Source organism: Protopterus annectens, chromosome 6.part0 (genome assembly GCF_019279795.1).
Source record: "Protopterus annectens isolate FY-2018-M chromosome 6.part0, PAN1.0, whole genome shotgun sequence".
In the NCBI taxonomy this organism is placed as follows: Eukaryota; Metazoa; Chordata; order Ceratodontiformes; family Protopteridae; genus Protopterus; species Protopterus annectens.
Window position 1 is genome coordinate 489376079 of NC_056737.1, and position 23171 is coordinate 489399249.

General features: G+C 38.6%; 1 protein-coding gene across 1 annotated transcript in view; it reads left to right on the forward strand.

Annotated features, from left to right (window-relative positions):
* Positions 1 to 23171, forward strand: part of UBR1 (ubiquitin protein ligase E3 component n-recognin 1) — a gene marked incomplete in the record, with an annotated part of 4571807 nt that overhangs the window by 3383590 nt on the left and 1165046 nt on the right. Inside the window, 2 exon segments of the mRNA XM_044074213.1 lie at positions 7338 to 7393; positions 7493 to 7589. Of these exon segments, the coding sequence (XP_043930148.1) occupies positions 7338 to 7393; positions 7493 to 7589 (153 nt within the window).

Consider the following 23171-nt stretch of genomic DNA (forward strand, 5'->3'; position numbering starts at 1 on the left):
GAACCCAACCTGCTAAGAATGAAGGCAAGATGGACAACACACATGGAACGTTATGGTGAGTACATAACTTCTTTTTTTTTCCGTTGAAGTGCTAGGTACGGTAAACAAATCTGCAAAGTGACCTGTGCCAGATGGCAATTTCGATTCTGTAACACAGCACATAAAATCATTTCTATAGTTAGACCAATTTGTTCACCCAATATTTGTGATAAAGTAGACTGCCGGGAATTTTTAGAGTCTGACAACTCATTACATGCCCAGAAAATGTGTTCCCAATTACCTCTTTCTTCCCCATCACACCTCCAGCATTTGCAATCTATCTGGGGAAAAATTCTTTGACGTCTGCTTATGGTATTAAAATCCGTATGCAAACGCTTCTAAGCAAAGATCCTAAATCTTCTAGACTACGTTGCATATTTTGAACCATACAGATATCATGCCATTGTTTCTTTGTGAATTGCTTATCCAGTCTCTCTTCCCATACCTTTCTAATATCCTCTGATTGATTCCTGTGGTTATCATGCAATATTTTATATGCCCTAATAATTATTACTTTTTTAACAGCAACTTCTACTCTAGATTCTTCTAAAAACTGTACCAGTACTGGTCTTTCGCTTAGGATCCCCTTATTTGTTCCTTCTTTTTCATTGCCTGTACTCTTGATAGCAATCTTTGATAGGGAAGGCAGTCTAGCCTGCAGTTCAAATGAATTCTTGGCCCCTTCCCATTCATAGGTTCATAGATTAGTACTAAGGTAACTGCCCTTGCGGGCCATTTAAGCCTAGCCAGTTATCCCTTGTGAGACTCCAACCCTGCACCTTGAGTTTGTAAGGCAAACACCTTAACCATTAGGCCACCCTCCCAACCCTCTCTGATTTTTTCCCCCTCTGATTATTTGCTTCTAATACCATGTTTCCTTTGCCAGTTTTCTCCAATAAATTTCAGCCCCCCTATTGCCTATTTTCTGTACCCCTAGTTGCTGTCATTCCTGTCAGCAGAATCTCCTTTCTTAGAATACTTTCTGCTACTTTATGAATATAATATTCTGTCTTTGTTATTCTCCTTGGATCTGCATCCAAAATCCCACTCTCTCACTTCTTGATTTTCTCCCTTGTTTCATCATTCCATTCCACTTTAAATTATAGCTTTCTGCTTGTGTTTTATATATATATATATATAAACTTTAACTGCGTACCTCTAAAATATCACTTTGAATCAGGTAATCCTAATTGACTCTGTTGTAGTGGGATGATCAACTTTTCTCACTTGACCCTTGCCCATTCCCCTACTAGATAAAATCCTTCACTTTATTAGTGACTGTCCGCAACTTCTCAGGTTGATAAAAGTATGCCTGAATTGTATATAAAACTAAAAGAACTAAAAACATTTTCACTGCTTGTATTTTGCTATCCTTATACATAAACAAGAGCTTCCTGTTTCTCGGTTTTTTTATTTGCTTTTGATAGTGTCTTCTCACATATCCTTAGCTGTCATAACAGAATCCTTTTTAATGCATACTCCTAAATACTTCATTTATGGCATCCCCATAAATATGGGTATTGCCTGACCAGTTCATGTGGGTACATAGTTTGCAGCTATAGCCTTTGTTTTATATTCGTTAATTTTATATTCTGAAAAGACTTGAAACTGTCACAAGATGTTTCACAACACTGAGATGTCCTTTTCTGGTTTTGTCAGGTACAAAATAATACTGTCTTCAGTTAAAGCCAAGTTTTCTTGATTACCATACCAGTTATATCTTTGAATACGAGTAATTTATTTTCTTTGCTAATGACTCTAACTGTAAAACAAATAACAGTGGAGAAAAAGGACATCCCCTGGCTGTATTATTTGTTCAGACACAACGGAAAGGAACCCTCCCACTTAACTTTTGCCTACTATCCCTCATATGTCCCCATAATTAGCCTTATTGATTTATCAGTTAGTAAAACATTACAAGAAAATCCTAGCCAAGCTACAGTTTTTGTGTGATTCCTTAGAACTTCTTGCAAAAGAAGATAATGGGATAACAAAAGATATATATATATATATATATATATATATATATATATATATATGTATAGATATATATATATATATATATATATAGATAGATAGTTTGGATGCCTGTGCCGTGATTGAATATGGTCCCTGAACTAGCTCACCTGCCCAGATAACAAACAGCTAAAGTTCGTGAAGAAAAAAACTTGCCCATCATATTTTTAAACCACCTGGTTGTGCAGTCCTGATGTTTTTCTGTTAGAAGACACCATCATCAGTGGCTGTGTCATCTTTGCTCTCAGATTTTAAGTCTCTCCACAGATCTCGTTGCAGCAAGCCTCAATTTGTATACTGTTCATTATCTATTTTAAAGGAACACTCCACCCTCTCATGCAGTTTAACTCAATTGGTGGGTTTCTTTTCTCCCTACGATATGGTTCCAGCATTATGTATGTATCAGAAGTCTGCTTGTAGTTTTTAAAACTTTTATTTCCTTGCATTGGAGTCAAAGGAAGGAAAAGCCCACTTACTCTTTTTTTTAAACTCAACTTCTCACATACTTTGCAGAGAAGTTAGTCTCCACCTGCATGACATATCATAGAGACAGTTAAATCTGTAGTTTACCCTGTCAGGTATTGCTGTCAATCTTAGATGGGCAATTAATCCTGCTGTCAGGAACACAGCAGCTGATATAAAAAAAGACAGAAAGCTGTGGAATTGTTTCCACTGTTTTTATTGCAGAGGGGAGGAGAACTTAACACTCCCCTTTCATAGCAAAACAAAGCAATTAGGTCAGAGGTTTAAAGGAAATTGTCAACTCTTCTGACAAATTTACATAAGCAGCAACCCAGTATTGAAATTCTAAGCTTTAAATGTTATTTATAACAGTTTTAAGATAACTTACGAGTAGTTGCAAAGATTTCTGTTACATTTAGAGAAAAGTCAGTAAATACTTTTTCTTGTAAAGTATAAATACATTTACCATTTTCAACACCCCCCCCCCCCCACACACACACACACACACACACACACACACACATGCCAGAACTGTAGAGAGTGAGTCAGGTGACAACCCTATCAACTAGGTGCACTTTTACTGTTCATAAAAAAGGTATTTTATGCTTTGTGCAACATCCTTCCAGAGGGGGATGCATATCTGATGCATGCAGATCCATTGTAAGAGATTCCTACCGCCTTTGAGTCAGTCCTTGCATTAATGGTCCAAATCACTATAATGTCCCACCAGAGAAGCAACGTTCCTGTAGTAAAACCAAATAACGTAAGCAAGTCTATCATGAACAGGAACGCTTACTGAGGTCAGTAAAGGACGTTCTATCTTGTCAAGTGTTTGACTACTTGGATTTGCTACTTGAATTTGCTGACCTTTGTGGATGTGGATTTGTGGTTTTTGCGAGCAGATACGTTCCTGTTCACGATAGACTTGCTCAGTCCTTGCATTGTCAGAGAGCAACCATAATATACAGCTGAATTTACTTTAACATACATTTACTTTGTGTCCTTGAATTAATAACACTAAGAAAATGAAATCAGAAGTACTTAGTTGTGTTTAAATGCATACACACATACACACACACGTTTTTCTACATATGTCCTTTATATACATATACAGAAACACATAACACTATGTGTGTGCATACAATGAATTTATAATAAACATAATATAGTTAAGCATTATTAATGTATACATTCTAGTAAATTTTTCTAAATGATTTACTTGGTCACAAATTGCTATGTGTTCCACATGCAGTCTTGGTCTATGCCTTTCTGTCCGTATTTTGGTATTTGTATTGAAATACAGAGAAGGTCAGAAGGAGTTGCATTGTGTCTTTGTAGACTTGGAGAGCATATGACAGGGTGCCTAGAGAAGACTTGTGGTATTGTGTGAGGAAGTCGGGAGTGGCAGAGAAGTATGTAAGAGTGGTACAGGATATGTACGAGAGTAGTGTGACAGTGGTGAGGACTGCAGTGGGAGTGACAGATGCGTTTAAGGTGGAGGTGGGATTACATCAAGGATCAGCTCTGAGTCCTTTCTTATTTGCAGTGGTGATGGACAGGTTGACAGATGAGATCAGACAGGAGGCCCCGTGGACTGTGATGTTTGCAGATGACATTGTGATCTGTAGTGAGAGTAGGAATCAGGTTGAGGAGACTGGAGAGGTGGAGATGTGCTCTAGAGAGCAGAGGACTGAAGGTCAGCAGGGCTAAGACAGAATATGTGTGTGTAAATGAGAGGGAGTGTAGTGGAATGGTGAGGATGCAGGGAATAGAGTTGGTAAAGGTGGACGAGTTTGGGATCAACAGTTCAAAGTAATGGTGAATGTGGAAGAGAGGTGAAGAAGAGAGTACAGGTAGGGTGGAATGGGTGGAGAAGAGTGTCAGGAGTGATTTGTGACAGACGGGTACAAGTAAGAGTGAAAGGGAAGGTCTACAAGACAGTAGTGAGACCAGCTATGTTATATGGGTTGGAGACAGTGGCATTGACAAAAAGGCAGGAGTCAGAGCTGGATGTGGCAGAGTTAAAGATGTTAAGATTTGCACTCGGTGTGACTAAGATGGATAGGATTAGGAATCAGTATATTAGAGGGTCAGCTCATGTTGGACAGTTTGGAGACAAAGCAAGAGAGACAAGATTGCGTTGGTTTGGACATGTGCTGTGGAGGGATGATGGGTATATTGGGAAAAAGATGCTAAGGATGGAGCTGCCGGGTAAGAGGAAAAGAGGAAGGCCTAAGATAAGGTTTACAGACGTGGTGAGAGAGGACATGCAGGCGGTTGGTGTGACAGCAAGATGCAGAGGATAGGAAGAAATGGAAAGAGACGATCCGTTGTGGCGACCCCTAACTGGAAAAGACGAAAGATGATGATGATGATGATTGATAAGTGCATTTCATAACTGTTATTATCTTTGCCAGTGCAGCTTATGTTGTGGCTGAAAAGGATCCTGGAACCAGTTTACTTTTCTAGTTATCAAAGTATAATAAATATGAAATAGAAAAAAGGAGGGGGAACATGACAGAAATAATTGAGGAACTAGTAAAGCACATTTTAAGTCTGCAGTCATTCATGAGAGAGAACAATCCTCACACTGAAGGTATTGGGAAGTAGCAGACAGACTAAGTTTAGAGTCCTACTACTTGCCACTTTTAAATGTACAGCAAGGAATCATTTACTGCAGTGAGAGTTTTCACACCTTGGCATGAGAGTATGGGGGAGGGTTTATCAAGTTTGTTAGGACTACAAAAGATTCCTCTTACAAAAAACAGTTTTTTTTATATGCTTTCTTTTACTGCAAGTAGCTAACAGCTATTTGTAGCATAGCACAAGCTCTGTCAGAGAGATAAATGCGGCTCAGTCAGGTAAACAGTGAAGCAGCTCTTTTACAGAAGGTGTGTTTAGGTGACAGTGCTTCACAGTCCTGCCATTATATTTTAATGGCATGAGAAAACACCACCACTTCCTTATGTCTGGCATGAGTCACATAAAGAGGACTTGAAAATGTATTCTGGGAAAAAGGAAGGAAAGCAAGAAAATAAGATCATGTTACCAGGGCAGGCCCCATCATCCGCCATTTTGAGAGAAACATATTAAAATTGTAAAAGAAGCACTTGGAGTGATTTTGAGGCATTAAAATAGCGCAAAAACAGATACAATGAAAAAAAATTTTTTGAGTTCTAAGGTGGAGTTTTCCTTTAAGTAAAGAGGCTCTAGTTATTAGCTTGATAATTTTGTCCATTTGGATTGATAACCGCTCTGCTTCTTTGTTTTTGCATTCAGTTCGCTAATTACCCCTTTGTCAATCCGGTTAAAAGTCACACTAGAAGTACGTGGCTGTTTCCAGTACCTGTTTCAAGAATGTGTCAGTTTTGGAGAGATGATTACTTGGTTGTAATTTGATACTTTCAACTAGTACTGTTGCTTAGAAGTTTCTTAGTTGGTTCCATAGCTAGATGCTCCTGTGATCACATGCCTATTAATGTTACTATGATTCCAGGAGTTGCTTCACTGGTATTATAATTCATCAGGAATGCCTGTTCAGCTCTTTCTGTTACAGCCAGGCATTCTGGCACCTGCCCTTCCTATAAGGGAAGTTTTTGATGGAGCTGGAGAATGTTCACAGCTGTTGTCCTTTGTAGATGGCATGCAAGGTGGGATATAGCAGATGTATGACAGCTCAATATATCAATGTGCCTTTGAGGTGCCTCTGTGCTGTGAGTGCTTATTATTAGTCCATACCATACCTCTTAACTGTCAGCTATCCAGAATTTCAAAGAATGTCCAGATTTTTGCCTCATATATGTGGAGTTTTCTGGCAAATCTGTAAAGATTGCATTTGCTAAATCATGAGATATTTGAGATTTATAATGTATATATTTCAATGTTATTGCAAAACATGTAATTCTAGTAACTTTCTAAGTTTGTAAGAGCATTTTTTTAAAATATGTTCTTATTTCGGCCTACACCCCCCCCCCCATTATTTTTGCATTTGTCCATGATTTTTGAGGAAGTAAGTTGAATGGTATGGCCAGTACACCTATGTAGGTAGCCATTCCACTTTGGGATCTCTTAGTAAATTTGGCATTGTTGTAATTATTTAATTGTTTATGGCTTCTAGATATGCTTGCTTAGTTTTATGGAGGTCAAAATGGGGAGCATGGTGCTGAATATGCCCCAATAGTACCAGTACTTGATATCACAATACTACCTGGGTAGAAATACGGGTGCTTGCCTCAATCATGAGCTTACAAAATCTGAATTTTGTACCAAGCAAAGGTCCCTCAGCCCATTACTCCCTTCAGAGAGCTGCCTCAAACTTCATCTGGTACAGTGTGCACTATCATAGCAGTTATATTAGCTTCAATTTGGTTTAGTGAAGGTACCACACACAGTTCAGAAGTTTGGAAGTTAGAATTTACAGTGATATTATGCAGCTTTAAGGTGTTCTGATTTTTAGGGGTTATTTTGTTGTTCTGGTATTTCCATCATAGTCACTTAGTGTTATCCACTTTGTATAAACTAAAATGCATTTGCTTGGGACAGGCAGTGCAGGACTGAAGAAACCACTGTCTTAGTTAAATTGTAGTACAGTCACAAACAGTGCATCTGACAGCTGCTGCTGCTAGAAAAATAGAAATGTTTTTGTTATAGCCTGGCTCATTTCTTTAAATGGAGTTGGTGCTGTTTACTGCTGAAAAGATTTTAAACAAGGTTCCATGTTTTTATTATTTATATTCCACTTACATGTTTATATTTTCACTGTGAAAATACTAATAACCACTTGTACGTTTAAACTATTTTTTTTCCTTGTATCTTAATAGAGAGCCTCCTTGAATATGAGGGCAAGTCTTTGTTTGGATCCCTGCAAAACAGACAGGTACCTGAAAGAGGAAAATAATTTGTAATTAATTTGATCAGTACACTGGTCAGGCACAGTACAAGCTCAGAGTAAGTTTTTGTTCATTTCTTTTTTTAGCATGGTAATTTGAAGGCACTTGTACAGTTTGCAACAGCTCAGAGGGTAACAGCAATGCAGGATGTCATTCAGAAACATCTAACTAACCTTTTACCAGGTACGACTTTTCTTTATTACATGTTTTGGCATTGGTTTACCTAGTACAAACAACTAAACTGTGATGATTTAAAATTATTTATAGTGGAAGCCATAAACATATTTAATCAGTTGAGCAGGTGGCATTGTTAGGGGGTTCCTGTCAGAAGAACGAAGATGCATTATTTCGAATGCTTCTTTGTCTGACTGTAAATGTTGAAAATGCAAAATGACGAAGCGGCTTTTAAGTGAATTCTTTCCTTGGGAAAGCAGTCGCTTGGCCGCTTCCGTCACTTTGCCATTTTCGGCACTGTAGTACGATCTCGGAGTTGGTATATTTAAGTTGGGGGGTGTGAAGCCCCCCACTTAAAATAGTGTTTATTGTGTTTTATTTTTTTTTTTTTGGGAACAGCAAATTTTTTCCCTGGGAAAAATTTGCTGTTCTTGGCTGTTCGCTCTTTTTTGTTTTCATTCTTTTGTGGCTGATATAACAGCGTACAATCTTTTGATCGTTTGCTGTTATAACATAGACCTTTGCTAGGTTCAGTTTAAGAATAAAGCACCATGTTGAATTTGCTGATCGCTCAGTGAAGTTATATTTGACAGTTTAATTATTTTGAATAAAGGTTTTATGTATACCCGGCTATCAACCCTCTAGCCTCATTTTTGCAAAATGCCTTTTTTATTCCTTGAATTAGTTGCGACGTGTGTGTGACATTTTTTCTAATTCTGAAGAAGAGGGATGTGACATTTTAAAAGTCTGTAGAACTTAATATTTTAAGAAATTTTAATCCATTTTTTTAAAAAAGCTATTTTCTGAACTGCTATAGTGTGTCAGTCTTGTGTTGTATAGCACAAAACCTGACTGAATGCTGTAATTAAATCAAAAGGTTGCTTGCACAACCAGCTTATTGTATGTTTTTTATTTTTTTGTATTTTTTCCCCCAACAAATTTGTTTTCCACTTGAATTGTGCAGGTTGTAGGTCACATTAAAGGTGGGAAAAGTTTTGAAATGATTTATTGTGGTCTAATTTTTTTATATCACAAAATCATCGCATTTTAACAGGGGTGTGTACACTTTTTATATCCGCTGTAAGTTCTTGCATGTTGATTTATCTGTTTGTACAGAATGTTTTAAAGACGTGAACAGTGTCCTTTTGCATTACTAACTGTGCATGTTTATGAAGAGAGATTCTAAAGGCAAACTGTCTCAGATTCAGCTGATCAGCAGATGATATTCAAATTTTGACAGTTACTATGTGTTACTGTCAGAAGCTGAAAGGAAGGAACGTTTAGAAAACAGCTGTTGGTTGATTTTCAAAAATGTGAAATGAAAATTAGAACTGGAACAGTTGACAGACTAGTCTGTAAAACAGCCTGCTGAAGTCAGTTGCCAGACGTCAGTTACAGTAGTCAGTTGCAGCAGTAACAGTTAACAGATGGCACTGTGCAGTGGATACCCAAAAAGGACATGCCCAGAACTGTAAGCCTGCCTTTGCTGTGTTGTAATTTAGTTTAGATCAGGGACAGGATTCTTTAGTCAGATAGGAAAACATAACTAATCAGTTAGATCAGTTAGAGTTTTTCTGAATGTTGGATTTCTCTCCTACAGTATTAATTTCAATTTCCTGATGACTGAGTTCTGTTTGTTTGTTTGTTGGGAATTACTGTCTTATATTTTTAATCATTTTGCTCAATATTAAATATTTTTTTATTAACAATGCAGCTGATCAGTCAGTGTTTCACTTTAGTGATTTGAGAGTGCTTATACTTGCTTTGCTAATTCCCAGGGCAAATCTGAAACCTGGTTGCTTAGGTCACGTGTTACTATTTGTTTTAATATTTAATTTTCATAATTGGACACCCCTTTAGAAGGATATGAAGACACACTGATTGGTGGCAGCATTGCTGTATTATTTTGGGGAAGGGACACAGCTGGAAATCTGTATCAGACTTTTTCAGAGGTATTTGGCTGTGTGAGATTTAATTTATGTAAGTGCGAGTGTATCAGAGGTCTTAAACTGGGACACATTGCTTTGAAATATGTAATATGGGGTTGCATTAGGCATGGACAGAAGTATACAATCCAGTCCCAGGCTGTAGAGTGTCTTCCTGTTGTGCTGTAAGGGAAAGATTGTGAAATATTGCTCCTGTTTAAGTGACAATCTCACATTGGAGTGAGTAGAGAAGATTGAAGCTCCTTAGTTACTGACCCAGGATAGTAAGGTACATGACATTATTTGGTGGCAGTTCAGTAGGGTGTTATCTGGATGTCACATTAATTGGTACCAGCGGTGTGGGATTTTTAAGTGGACTTCAGTAGCCTGTGGGTAGTTGTCATTAAGGTGTGCTGCCTCAACAGCCACAGAGTAAACATACAGAATGTCAGTTTACCACAGTTTGTTTTATTTTTAGTTAGTCAGGGACAGCAGACATAGATGTCAGCAGAAGACTAGTAAGCTGACAAAGAACCAGTTGGCCAAGGAGTGTGAAGCCAGAGGACTGGTGCATGTCAACCTGACTAAGGAAGCAATGATTTCAGCCTTAGTTGCAGCTTCAGCTCAGATCAGCCGTTTGGAGGATATCCAGTTTGGTATTAGGGATGTGCAGCCTGCTGAGACAGGACAGCCCACATTTTCTTCAGAGGACCTGATAATCTCTCTAGAGTTAAGGATACTGGAACTGGAGGCTGAAGAAAGGGAGCGAATGCAATGTCTGGAGGCTAAGGAGAAGCAGCGTCAATATGAACTGGAGGCCAAATGACTGGAGGCTGAAGAGAAGCATGGTCAGTATGAACAGGAAACCAAATGTCTGGAGGCCGAAGGGAGAGAGAGACATTTAGAAGCTGAGGAAAATGAGAGACAGTGCCAGCATGAAGTGAAGCATCTTACCATTCAAAAAGGTCATGGAGGTAATAGAGAAGGGAATAACTGGACCCCCGAAGCTGTAAAGATCAGTAAGCTTTTTCCTCAATGCAGGAAAGGGGATGACTTTGATAGTTTTATTCACATAGTTGAGAGGGTATGTAGACAGTATGAAGTTGACAGTGAGCTCTTGGTCCAGCTCCTGACTGCCTTACTCCATGGTAAAGCTGTTGAGGCCATGTCAGAATTGTCTGGTGCAGATTGTTTGAATTATGTTAATGTTAAGAACTGTCTTCTAGATTGTTTTAAACTAACACTTGAAGCTTACAGAAAAAAAGTTTTGGGAACACAGACGCAAGGCAGATGAAAGTGTACATGATTATATTGGTGATTTTAGTGCTTACTTTCACAGATGTGTGAGTGGGTGTCAGGTCACCACTTCTGAGGGACTGGCAGACATTTTGGTGAGGGAACAAGCATCCGTACTTTGCTTGCTGATATGAGAATCTAGTTAGCAGACAGAGAGTGCAACTTTGCAGAGGAGTTGGGGAGAAAAGGTTATCTCTACTTAACAAGCAGAGCACCAGTGCATAAGAAAAGGATACCCAATGCTGCACATGGACATAGGGAAACCCATGGTGGGCAGTCTAACCAGTCCATCATAGTACACCAGTAACAGAGGAAATTACTTTTCCAAGTACACGGTTAGGGATTAAATGTTTCAAGTGTAACCAGAGGGGCCATATAGCAGTCAAATGTCCATAGAGGAAAGGTGAGAAACAGAAGGTGAGGGAGCCCAGCAAGTGGTGGTGATAAACTGCCAGTGGTAAGTTGTTTTGTGATAGACTAGCACCCCTATTATTACCAAAGTTTATATCCTATCTTAGTAGATGGTAAAGCGGTTGCTGCTAAGAGAGAGACAGCTTCTAATATACCATTGTGAGGCCTGCAGTGGTTAGAGAAGAGCAATACTTGCCTGAACAGTCCACTCCAGTCAGAGCTTTGTGAAGGTACCTCATTCCAAATACCTTTGGGGTAGGGTTCATCTTGACTGGGAGGGTGGAAGACGAATCAAGCAGGTAGGTGTGTTCGAGGATATTCCTGCAGATATCCCGATAGGGAATGACTTTGATGATGCAGTAACTTGTGTACATGTAGTGACACACAGTTAAACCTGTAGACAGACATGTAGGTCCGGTAACCTGGGAGAGACCCAGACAAGTCTCATACCTGAATCTGGGACTGGTGTGGTGGCTGTTTCAGAGATGGAGCTATCCTGTAGCAGTGCATCTGAAAGTGAGCCATAGCTGCTGGGTAGGTACTGATGTTCACTTGGACACGATGACTAGAAGGACGGAGGTGAGTGACAGTACCCAGATTGACAGTGAGGCACAGCTGTCAGAAGTTACTAGGCTTCCTTGGAAGGGGGGCTTGGAAGACTCAGAAAGGTAGATTTGAGATTTGCTCTGCTTACAAACCCTACCTTACAAAGCTTGAGGGAGATGGCTAAGGAAACACCTGAGGCTGAAAGAAGAAGAGAGTCTGTATACTGGCACAAAGGTTTGCTGTGTAGAGAGTGGACTACTGAAGGTGGGCTAGAAGGTGAGGTACTACAGCAATTGGTAGTGCCTACAGCTTACCGTCTGCCACTTATAGCCATCGCACATGACATCCCTTTATCATGTCATATGGGTTTAAAACGTACTAAGAGACATAGTATGCAGAATTTTTATTGGCCTGGAATTGCAAAGGATATGGTAGGATACTGCAGGACTTGTCAACAGTGCCAAAAATTTGGCAAGGCAGGGGAGGACAAGGTTAAGGCTCCATTAATGCCTGTGCCTGTTATTGAAGAGCCGTTTCAGAGAGTGCCTGTGGATATTGTGGGACCCTTGAGTATTCCCAAGTTCTGCAGGGAAGAGATGTATCCTGGTGGTAGTGGATTATACCACCAGAAACCCTGAGGTGGTAGCCTTGCCATCTATTGAGGCAGAGAAGGTAGCAAATGCTTTGCTAGAATTTTTCAACAGGGTAGGTTTTCCAAGGGAGATACTGACTGATCGAGGTGCCAATTTCATGTCAGACTTGCTGACTTGTTTGTGGAAGCATTGTGGGGTGGAACATCTCAAAACTACCCTCTATCATCTCCAGACTAATGGTCTTGTAGAGAGGCTAAACTCTGCATTAAAGACTACGTATGGGCATTTGTGAACCAGTTTAAAAGGGAGTGGAACAAGTATTTGCCCCATCTATTATTTGTGTACAGGGCAATACCACAGGAATCTACAGGCTTTTCACCTTTTGAGTTGTTATACGGGTGTAGGGTGAGGGGGCCTTTAGATTTGAGCCGAAATGAATGGAAAGGTGAAAGTGAATCTCACAAGGACTCTGATGTGACATGCATCCTTAACTTTAGGACAAGACTTAGAGCTCATGGGTTTGGCCCAAGAGATTAGCATTAGCTCAACAGCAGAAAACGTTTTTTTTACAATAAGAATGCTCATGCCTGAGATTATGCTAAGGGACAGAAGGTTATGGTACTTTTTCCTGTCAGACATAGTAAATTGCAAGTAGCTTGGGAGGGACCCTTTGAAGTGGTAAGGAAAATCGCAGACATATAAACTACATGGTAAACCTGGTAGGTAGGAGACAGGACCACAAAGTGTAATGTCAATATGATGAAACCTTGTTATAATAGTGAAGCCCTAGTATTAAGTATTCAGAGTGGATGGCAGGAAGCCCTAGTATTAAGTATTCAGAGTGGATGGCAGGAAGAGTCTGAAGGGGTTATGGTAACCAGTCTTAAAGCTAGGACTGACACCTTTGTGGGAGAGAGAGCCATATTAATGCAGTTAACTCCTAATCAAGTCTGAGAGATAAGAGCAGTATTAAAGGAATATGGGGACATGTTCATAGGGAAACCTAGGTGTACTGACTTGGTGCAGCACCATGTGGACACAGAATCCCAAAAACCTATCAGGCAGGTTCCTTAGAGTACCTGAGAGAGTTAAACAGACTTTGGAGGAGGAAGTAAGGAAAATGCTAGAACAGGGGGTAAATTGAGAATCCAATAGTCCCTAGGCTTCCCCAGTAATGCTGGTACCAAAGAAGGGCAGTGGGTGTTAGGTTCTGTGTGGGCTATAGGAAATTAAACAGTTATACAGAGTCAGATGCATACCCCATGCTTGGAACAGCTGGATTGGGCTAAGTATCTGACCACTGTTAATCTGACCAAGGGATACTGGCAGGTACCCTTGACTGCCATGGCTAGAGAGAGTTAAGCCTTTGTAAATCCTTTTGGGTTATATGAATTTGCAAGAATACACCTTGGAATGAAAAATGTCCAAGCAACTTTCCAGAGACTGGTAGATCGTGTCTTACTAGGAGCAGGAGATTATTCTCTAGCATACTTGGATGACATTGCTGTTTGTAGCCATTCCTAACCAGAGCACCTTCAGCATGTTAGGGAGATCTTGGGTAGATTAAATAGGGTAGGGATTAACCATTAAACCCATTAAGTGTCAGGTGGGTATGACAGAGGTCACTCACTTAGGACACAGAGTGGGGAGTGGTAAGATTATGCCAGAACTTGTCAAAGTGGAAGCTGTTCAGACGTGACTAGTTTCTGTTACTAAAAAGCAAGTGGAGCATTTCTAGGGACAGCGGGGTACTATAGAAAATTTGTGCCTAATTATAGTATAATAGCTGCACCCCTTACTGACCTAACTAGTAAAACTAAACTGGATAAGGTAGTGTGGACTACAGTGGGAGGACCCCCCTGTTAGCCAGGCAGATTATAGAAAATAATTTGTTGTGTGAGTAGATGCATCAAATTATGGGGTGGGACTGTACTCTGACAAGTTTCCTCAGAAGGAGAAGAGCACCCAGTGGTATATCTTAGCCATAGACTTCAACCTAGGGAAGAATGTTATGCAGCTGTGGTGAAAGGGTGTCTAGCCATAGTATGGGCATTGCAGAAGCTGCAGCCCTATCTTAATGGAAGAAAATTCACTGTGCTTACAGATCATAACCCTTTAGTATGGCTAAACAGAGTTAGCAAGCAAAATGCCAAGTTACTGAGGTGGAGTCTAGGGTTGCAAGCATATGACATGATAGTATGACACCACAGTAGGGTTAATAATGTCAATGCAGATGGATTTCCTGGAGAGGAATGGTTTGATATTCCCAGACAGACCCATTTTTTTCTCAAGCATCATTTTTCAAGGGTCACTTGAAAACCGTGCTTGAGTCATAATTGGGGAGACGTGAAGAAATTAGATACTGTTGTTTGTACTAGCATGTCTGGCTGACTTTTCGTACATAATTTTAGATTAACCTGTGTGTGTTATATGCCAGCATGACTAGCTGTGATATTGTAAATAAGTTCTTACATGTTGATTTATAATATTTACAGAATGTTTTGAAGACTTGGAACAGTGACCTTTTCCATTTCTAACTGCACGTTTGTGAAGAGTGATTCTAAAGGCAAGCTGTCTCAGATTCAGCTGATCAGCAGATGATGTCATTGGAATGTTGACAGTTGCTATGTGTTACTTTCAGTAGCTGAAAGACAGGAAGGAACTTTTAGAAAACAGCTGTTGGCTGATTTTCAAAAATATGAAATGAAAATTAGAACTGGAACAGTTGACATACTAGTCTATAAAAGAGCCTGCTGAAGTCAGTTACAGTAGTAACTGCTACAGATGTACTGTGCAGTGGATACCCAAAAAGGACTCAGCAAGAACTGCAAGCCTGCCTTTGCTATGTTGCAGTAATTTAGTTTAGATCAGGGACAAGGTTCTTAAGTTAGATAGGAAGGTATAACTAATAGAATATTTCTGAAAATTGGATTTCTGTTGTACAGTATTGATTTCAATTTCCTGGTGATGAGTTGTTTATTGGGAATTTTTCATATTTTTAATCATTTTGCTCAACATTATATATTTTTATAAACTTACATTGTGGGTGGTCAATCTGTGTTTTTCTTTAGTGATTTGAGAGTGCTTATACTTGCTTTGATAATTCCCAGGGCCAGTTCGAAAGCCTGGCTGCTTAGGTCATTTGTTACTATTTGTTTTAATATTTAATTTTCATAATTGGACACCCTTTTGGAATGATATGAAGACACACTGATTGGTAGCAGTGTTACCATATTATTTTGGGGAAGGGAAACCACTTTAAATCTGTGTCAAGCTTTACCAGAAGTGTTTGGATATGTGGTGAGATTTAATTTATTTAAGTGCGAGTGTATCAGAGGTCTTGAGCTGGGACACATTGCTCTGAATTGTGTAAGAAAATTGACATTATACGTGGACAGAAGTAATACAGCCCACTGTCAGACTATTGAGTGTGTTCCTGTTATGCTGTTAGGGGAAAATTGTGAAATATTACTCCTTTTTAAGCGACAGTCTCACATTGGAGTGCACAGTGAGGATTGAAGCTCCTTAGTTACCGACTCAGGATAATAAGGGATGTCACATATTTGGTGGCAGTTCAGTGGGATGATATCTGGACATAATACATGGCATTGTTATTGACAGGATATTAGTAAAGGCATGAAAAACTCCTATGGCTGTATGAATGAGGGCTAACCCCAGCCAGCTTGTGCCCTTAGCCTGGATGGCCTTCTCAAATGTGTGCCAGTTGTCCAGTTTGGGGTAGTGTTGATGGGAGGCAAAAATTACCTAGGAAAAAATTGTTAAAGTACTACAAGAAATGAAAGTGACCAGTTGAGTACAAGTTATAGGTGCTAAGATACAAAAACTTATGCTATATAGCTCATAAAAGTGTTCTCCAAAGCATCTGTCTGTTGTAGTGGAGTAGTGTGTGTTTATGAAGTTTAAATGGCAGTTTGACACCTAGGCTGTAAGAGTAGTTAAATCTTCCTGGCTAGTTTGAATGTCTGTGCAGAGATTTGTGTTTGAAATGCTGGCGTTATTTTAAGTGAAATATGATATTTTTCAAAGTGGTTAGTTATTATGCAGTAGAAAAGATTAGTTAAAATATATTCAAGCATCAGGGTTTTAGCAGGTGTTAATGTGGATGTTTTGTACATGGATTTGGCATAGTGGAGTGCAATGGTTTAGGTCTCCATCTTATAGGTGTATTTGGGAAGCCCACCGTCCCCAAATTTTTGATTAAAAATGGAGTGAACAGTTACTGACATTAGTGTTTTTGTGAAAAAGAAATAGCATTATATGGGCAAAAAAGAAGAAAATAATACACCAGGATAGCACACAGCAGACATTTTATTCATAAAAAATACAGAGATGGTGAGCGTTTTCGCAACTAGCGTTACTTCATCAGACGATATTCAAAGGCAACCAAATGCTTAAATAAGTAAATGAAAGACCAATCAATCAGTTAACATTGGCCAATAATATGAAAGCATTAATTAAACTTCAAACTCTGACTACTAAATATATAGAATAAGAATAAAACTAAGTACATATAAGAAATGCATATAGAAATATAAAAAACAATATAAAAAGGTAAAAACATAGTTATATAAACATTATATCTACTTTATATAAAAGTTGCTATGTAACCTGAACAACTGATGCACCATATTGAATCTAAATAACTAAAGGCCAACTATAACTTAATTTAATGCTTAAGGTGTCTAGCTTTTAAAAAAGGAATCAAAGAGGTAGTGGCATTCAGACCAGGATACTTTTCAGCATTAAGCTTCAAAATCCAGTTTTGTTTTAACTGATACTAGCTCGTCATTCTATAATTCGACTGTTGATGAACATAGAGGTTTGCAAGAGTTGAAGAATTTACATTCACTAATTATCAAACAAGCTGATAAAGGTGGTGGTATAGTTTTAATGGACAAGGATCTTTATGTTACACAAATGGAGAAACTTTTACTAGATACTCAAATGTATCAATGTATCTCTAAACCTACTGTCAATGCAATTATAGATAGCATCTTTTTTAGTATTTGATTTATTGATTACAAATCTAATGATGACTCACTGTTTAAACATTTTAATGTGCACAAACCTCTTGTTCCTAGAGTGTATAGTTTACCTAAAATTCATAAGGACTTGTGATCTCTACCCATGCGCCCTATTGTTTCAGGCACTGGGTGGTGTACTGAACCTCTCTCTATTTATGTTGAGGGGAGTTTACATGTCTTTTTGGAAAATTGTCACACAATTTTGAAGGATACTAAGATGTTTTTACAACAGTTACATGATAGAATGGAAAGCATTGGCATTAACGAGGACATTGTCCTTGTTACTTTGGACATAGCATCCTTGTTCACTAGTATACCTAACTCTTGGGGTGTTGATAGTATTAGGAATTTTCTCTCTGTGGATACATATCTGACTAACACAACGATACAGTTAATTTGTAGCCTATTGGAGATAATTTTGGAGAACAACATTGTCATGTTCCAGGAGCAGTTTTTTCTGCAGAAAGTTGGCGTGGCTATGGGCCCTGCTTGTGCCAATAGCTATGCCAACTTAGCTTTGGTTAGCTGGGAAGAGCAAAATGTTTTGCCTACTAATAATCCATTTTTTGGACAAATACTCTGGTACGTCCATTTTGTAGATGACGTTTTTATGTTGTGGAGAGGCTCTGGTTTTGATTTAGCTCAGTTCCTTGATTATCTGCATTCAACAACTGATTTTTTGAGATTTACATATCACAGCTCTGCCACAGATATCAGTTTTCTTGACGTTAAAGTTAGTAAATCTGACATGAATTGTCTCTGTAGTAATATTTATTTTAAACCAACTAGGAAACATACGTTGTTGCATAAATCTAGTATGCACCCAAGACACGTTCCTAGGAATGTGCTGAAGGGTCAGGTCTTTAGAACATTACGATTGCACAGCAGAGATGAGGATGCGGTAGCTGCCTTAAAGAATTTGAAGACTGAGCTCTTGGCTAGGGGGTACAGTGCTTTGGATATCGATCAGAATATTTCTGATGCCTGGAAGCTCAGAGGTATGAGGTATAAACCTTATTTTAATGCTGATAAGGCTAATTCTGATATAAGACAGACCGCCACAACTAGTAATGACTTTAGAGTGGTGTTTCAGTTTTCTAGTAGTATTAACCAACATGTTGATATAGTTAAGAAATATTGGTATCTGTTACAAGAAGTGCCTGGCCTTACAGATAAGGTTGGACATTTTCCTATTTTTAGTTTTAAAAATAATAAATCGCTTAAGCAGCACTTTTGTCATGGTGAAGCATGCAAAATTCTTAGTAGTTCCACTCGTCGTGGAACTTTTCCATGCAGGAATTGTAGTGCATGTCAGTTTATTTATAGTAGAATAAATATATACATCCCACCAGACAATTTTCATTACACTCTAACCAATATGCAGATTGTAGAACCACGGATGTGGTCTACTTCTGTTTTTGTCAACAATGTCCTGCTTTTTATGTAGGAAAAACTAACAGATGCTTACAGATCATATTCTGGAGCATGTAAGAGATATCAACAATAGTAAACCATCTAATGCTCTAGCTAATCATGTTATGTCTAATGGTCGTTCTCATTCTTTTAAGTTTTTTGTTTTGCAACATATCCATAGGAATCTTAGAGGTGGGGATGTAGAAAACATCACAGAGGGACATGAACAAAAATGGATTTTGAAGCTTAATGCTGAAAAGTATCCTGGTCTGAATGCCACTACCTCTTTGATTTCTTTTTTAAAAGCTAGACACCTTAAGCATTAAATTAAGTTATAGTTGGCTTTTAGTTATTTAGATTCAATATGGGGTATCAGTTGTTCAGGTTACATAGCAACTTTTATATAAAGTAGATATAATGTTTATATAACAATGTTTTTACCTTTTTATATTGTTTTTTTATATTTCTATATGCATTTCTTATATGTACTTAGTTTTATTCTTATTCTATATATTTAGTAGTCAGGAGTTTGAAGTTTAATTAATGCTTTCATATTATTGGCCAATGTTAATTGATTGGTCTTTCATTTACTTATTTAAGCATTTGGTTGCCTTTGAATATTGTCTGATGAAGCAACGCTAGTTGCAAAAGCGCTCATCATCTCTCTATTTTTTGTAAATAAAACGTCTGTTGTGTGCTATCCTGGTGCATTATTTTCTTCTTTTTTACTTGGTTATTTTTTGCACCTGGGTTTGACCTACCACCGTTTTTGTCATTTTCTCTCAGCATTATATGGGCACCTTGTTCTTGAGTTCTTCACATGATTAACTTTTACTTAGGCCAGCTCCCAGGTCTGGCAAAGTGACTTGCCCTTGCCCATTGATTTCACCAAATGTTATGTTGCTGGAAGAGGATTGCCTTTGCATGCTAACCTTCCTAGCCAGTGTGCATTCACAGTGACAGTGTGATCTCAGTATGTCTGTCTTGCACAGGTATATACCACCAAGTGTTCCCTCTAGGTGTCACCCAAACAGGAAACAGAGGTGTCTCCCTCCCATCTATGATAGGCAAGCTGGCAATGATTCATTCCCATCCTCTCGTGCCAGCCCTATAAGTTACCAGAGCCACTATTCATATACTGGTTGCCTCTGTCATAGTCAGCACTTTAGTCTTCTCTGTTAATTGAACTGGAAATGTTTGATTTTGTTCTGAATAAATTTAAGGATGCTCTTCAATAGTAGCAGCAGCAGCAATCTGAGAATTCTAGTTGTGGGGAAAATGTAGCTCAGTTTTGTATAAAATGATTTGAAAAAAGGGGAAGAGAAAAGCAAACCAGAAATAGAAAAGTCAAAAGATACCTTGAAGGTATATAAGGAAATAAGGTGTGCAGGAATTACAAATGCAAAACGTATTTCTTCTGTCCAGTCTTTGTCTTACTATCCATAATACTGAAGAAGTTTTATAAATTATATAGATGAAATTGCTTTATGGAAGATAGCAACAGGCTATAAGCATTAAAGGATTTACAGATTTGGCATTTGCTAGTTCTAAAAGAAATAATGAGTGTGAATAGTTTGAAGAAATTGAAGCAGTGTGTGAAGACGAAATGAAGTGACGCTGGAAGAAAAAGGGAAAGAAAATTTAGACAGAGACTGAAATATGATTCTGACACAATGATGTTAGAAAGTATGCAGAAAAGATGAGACAAATGTATGCAGAAAAAAGGAAAAGATATTAAAAAAAAAAGTTCTAGTTGAGAGGAAGATGAAGATTTGATAGATAATTTTTGTATAAAATGATTTGAAATATAGGGAAAGAGGCATAATTTTAAATGTGTTGCAAAATGTAGTAGAGATGAAAGTCAGTTTTGGTTATACTGTAAATTTCTGCAAAAAATGGTGCTCTTGTTGTAGAAAAGTAAACTAAAAGTTATTGTAAAAGAAAGGGAAAACACATCAGGAACTCATAGCTGAATTTGTTAAACCAAAGGTGGTGATCAAGAAAGTGGAAGATGAAAATGGAAGGACAAAAATGGGAAATGTATTTGAACTGTTACTATGAGAAGAGGAAAATTAGTTTGGAAGGTTAATAACAGGAGCAGAAGGCATGATTAAGTCCATAGGATGGAGAATTGTTAATCATAGGTTCATAGGTAGGTACTAGGCTATCTTCCCAAAGGCATTTATAAGCCTAGCCAGAATGTGTTGGCTTTCGCCACCCCCTTAGATTAGTTCCCTGTGCCTCTGTCCAGCAGAGCCACTGAAGTGATCCCCGGGGTAAACTTTGTTTCCCATCCACTCGCTAGCGAGGAGCTCTGCCTAATGTAGATTGTAATCTTTTCCCAAAGCATGGGAAGTCTCTGGGATAGGAAACTATCCCTCCAGCACGTCCTATTTATTGTTGTGGTGAGGTTTAAATCCCTAAAGCGTGTGGCTTGAGGGGATAAGGTTTTCTTTAGGTGGAGCATGTCCATCAGTTCTGGGTTGGACATGGCCTTGTATGTCAGGCAGAGATCACCTCTGAGCAAGCGGTATGCGACCGAGTACAGCTGTAGTTTCTTCAGTCGAGCTGCATAGGACATCTCTTTGAGACCAGTGATCTTCTTGGTGAGGTACTTCTGTGGTCTTTCCAGCTGTTGCAGGTGTCTTGTAAGGTACATCCCAAATGGGGCATTGTACTCTGTTTTGGGTCTGATGAGCGAGTAGAGGGGCACAATGACCTCTTGATCTGGATGCAAACCCTTTTGTGATTAGGTGGGCCACATAGAAGGATTTTCTAATCACTTTGGCAATGTGATTATCAAAGGAGAGATTACTATCTACTTAGGTCCCTGTCAAATAAAAATAAATTAGGACAACACAGGAGGCTCAGATGCAAGAAAACTTTACTAGTGTACACCAGGAGGCAAAAAACCATACAGAACAAGTATAGAGTTCTGTCTAACATGATACAGGAAGTAAACTTCATTATATACACTATACATTCAAGCTGTGCCCACCTTACTGACGTGGTCAGTCACAGGGCACCTACATTACTATGGTCTACAATATTCTATTCATAAGAAAGTGCTGAGGTTATACTTTTTAAAAGTTTTCCCATGAGAATAATACAGCCTTGCAAAGCACCTGGTCAGTTATAATGTCTTTCTGTAAATGTTACTCTTTCAAGGTTTCAGTCCTGCTCGAATACAATAGTCAGTTCTGTTCTTAATACGCTTCTTTGTTCTCGCAACATTAATATTAGCAGCTGTGCTGATAATATTCACAAGGCCAACTATCTCAGAGGAAGGAAGAAAAGATTCAATGCCTTATACATTCATTTTCCTGACCCAGCAGATAATCATTAGTGAAAACATAAGCTTGCTGAGCTGGCTACTGCCAGGGTCAGAGTTCAATCACACTGCAGCTCCAAAGCTTCAAGCAATTACATGTAAGATCATTCTTACTGCCATATTGTAAAATAGAATAAAATGCATTACATACTATTTGCTTTTAAACTAGCACTTCATATATGTTTAAGTACATATTTTTCTAACATTCTCCCTCCTTTTAATACTTTTTATTCTATTCAGAAACATAAACAATATCATATCGTCCCTAGCCTTCTCCTTTGAGGACTTTCAACTAGGCAAGTCATTTGTTTTATATTTCGGAAAGAATTTCATTTGGAACCAATAGGTCCAACTCAATGTCTTGGTACATAGTTTCAGTTACAGATATGTCAACAAATTCTCTAACTAATCTTTTCATACAGGGAATCCCACAACAGACACATGCTCCTAATAAGAGCAAGACAACACAAATAGCAATCAAGATATTCATTAGGATTGAACCCCACCCACCAAATAGATTCTGGAAAAAGTTCGTCAGTGGGTTTGGGCCTGGTTCAGTCATGGCCGATACCTGCTGTATTTACCTCTAGGTGGTCATTGATCTCATGCTTATTATCTGGTATAAACGCACAGCATTCTTCTTTGATAAGCGCGCACGTACCACCTCTCGCCGCTAGGGTGAAGTCAAGAGCCATTTGGTTTTGTAGCACAACAGTTCTCATTGCATTCATTTCATCAGTCACAAGTTCGAGAGCGGAAAAAGTTGCATTACTCATTACTTCGAGAAGCTTTGACAATTTTCTCAGCTCCCTGATCGATTTGACTGCTCCGTAGGCTGGGAATATTCCAGCCCAGGATATAACACTGTCACTCAAGTCCATATGAGTCCATTTTTCTTTATCTTTCACGGATGGATGGTCCTTCCAGCTAGCCTCGATCTTACCCACTGGATTAGCGGGTTTTTCGACTGAATTCCCAGTTTTTCGAGCTACATCTCTTACATTTCGTATCTTACCCAGAGGTAATTCTGC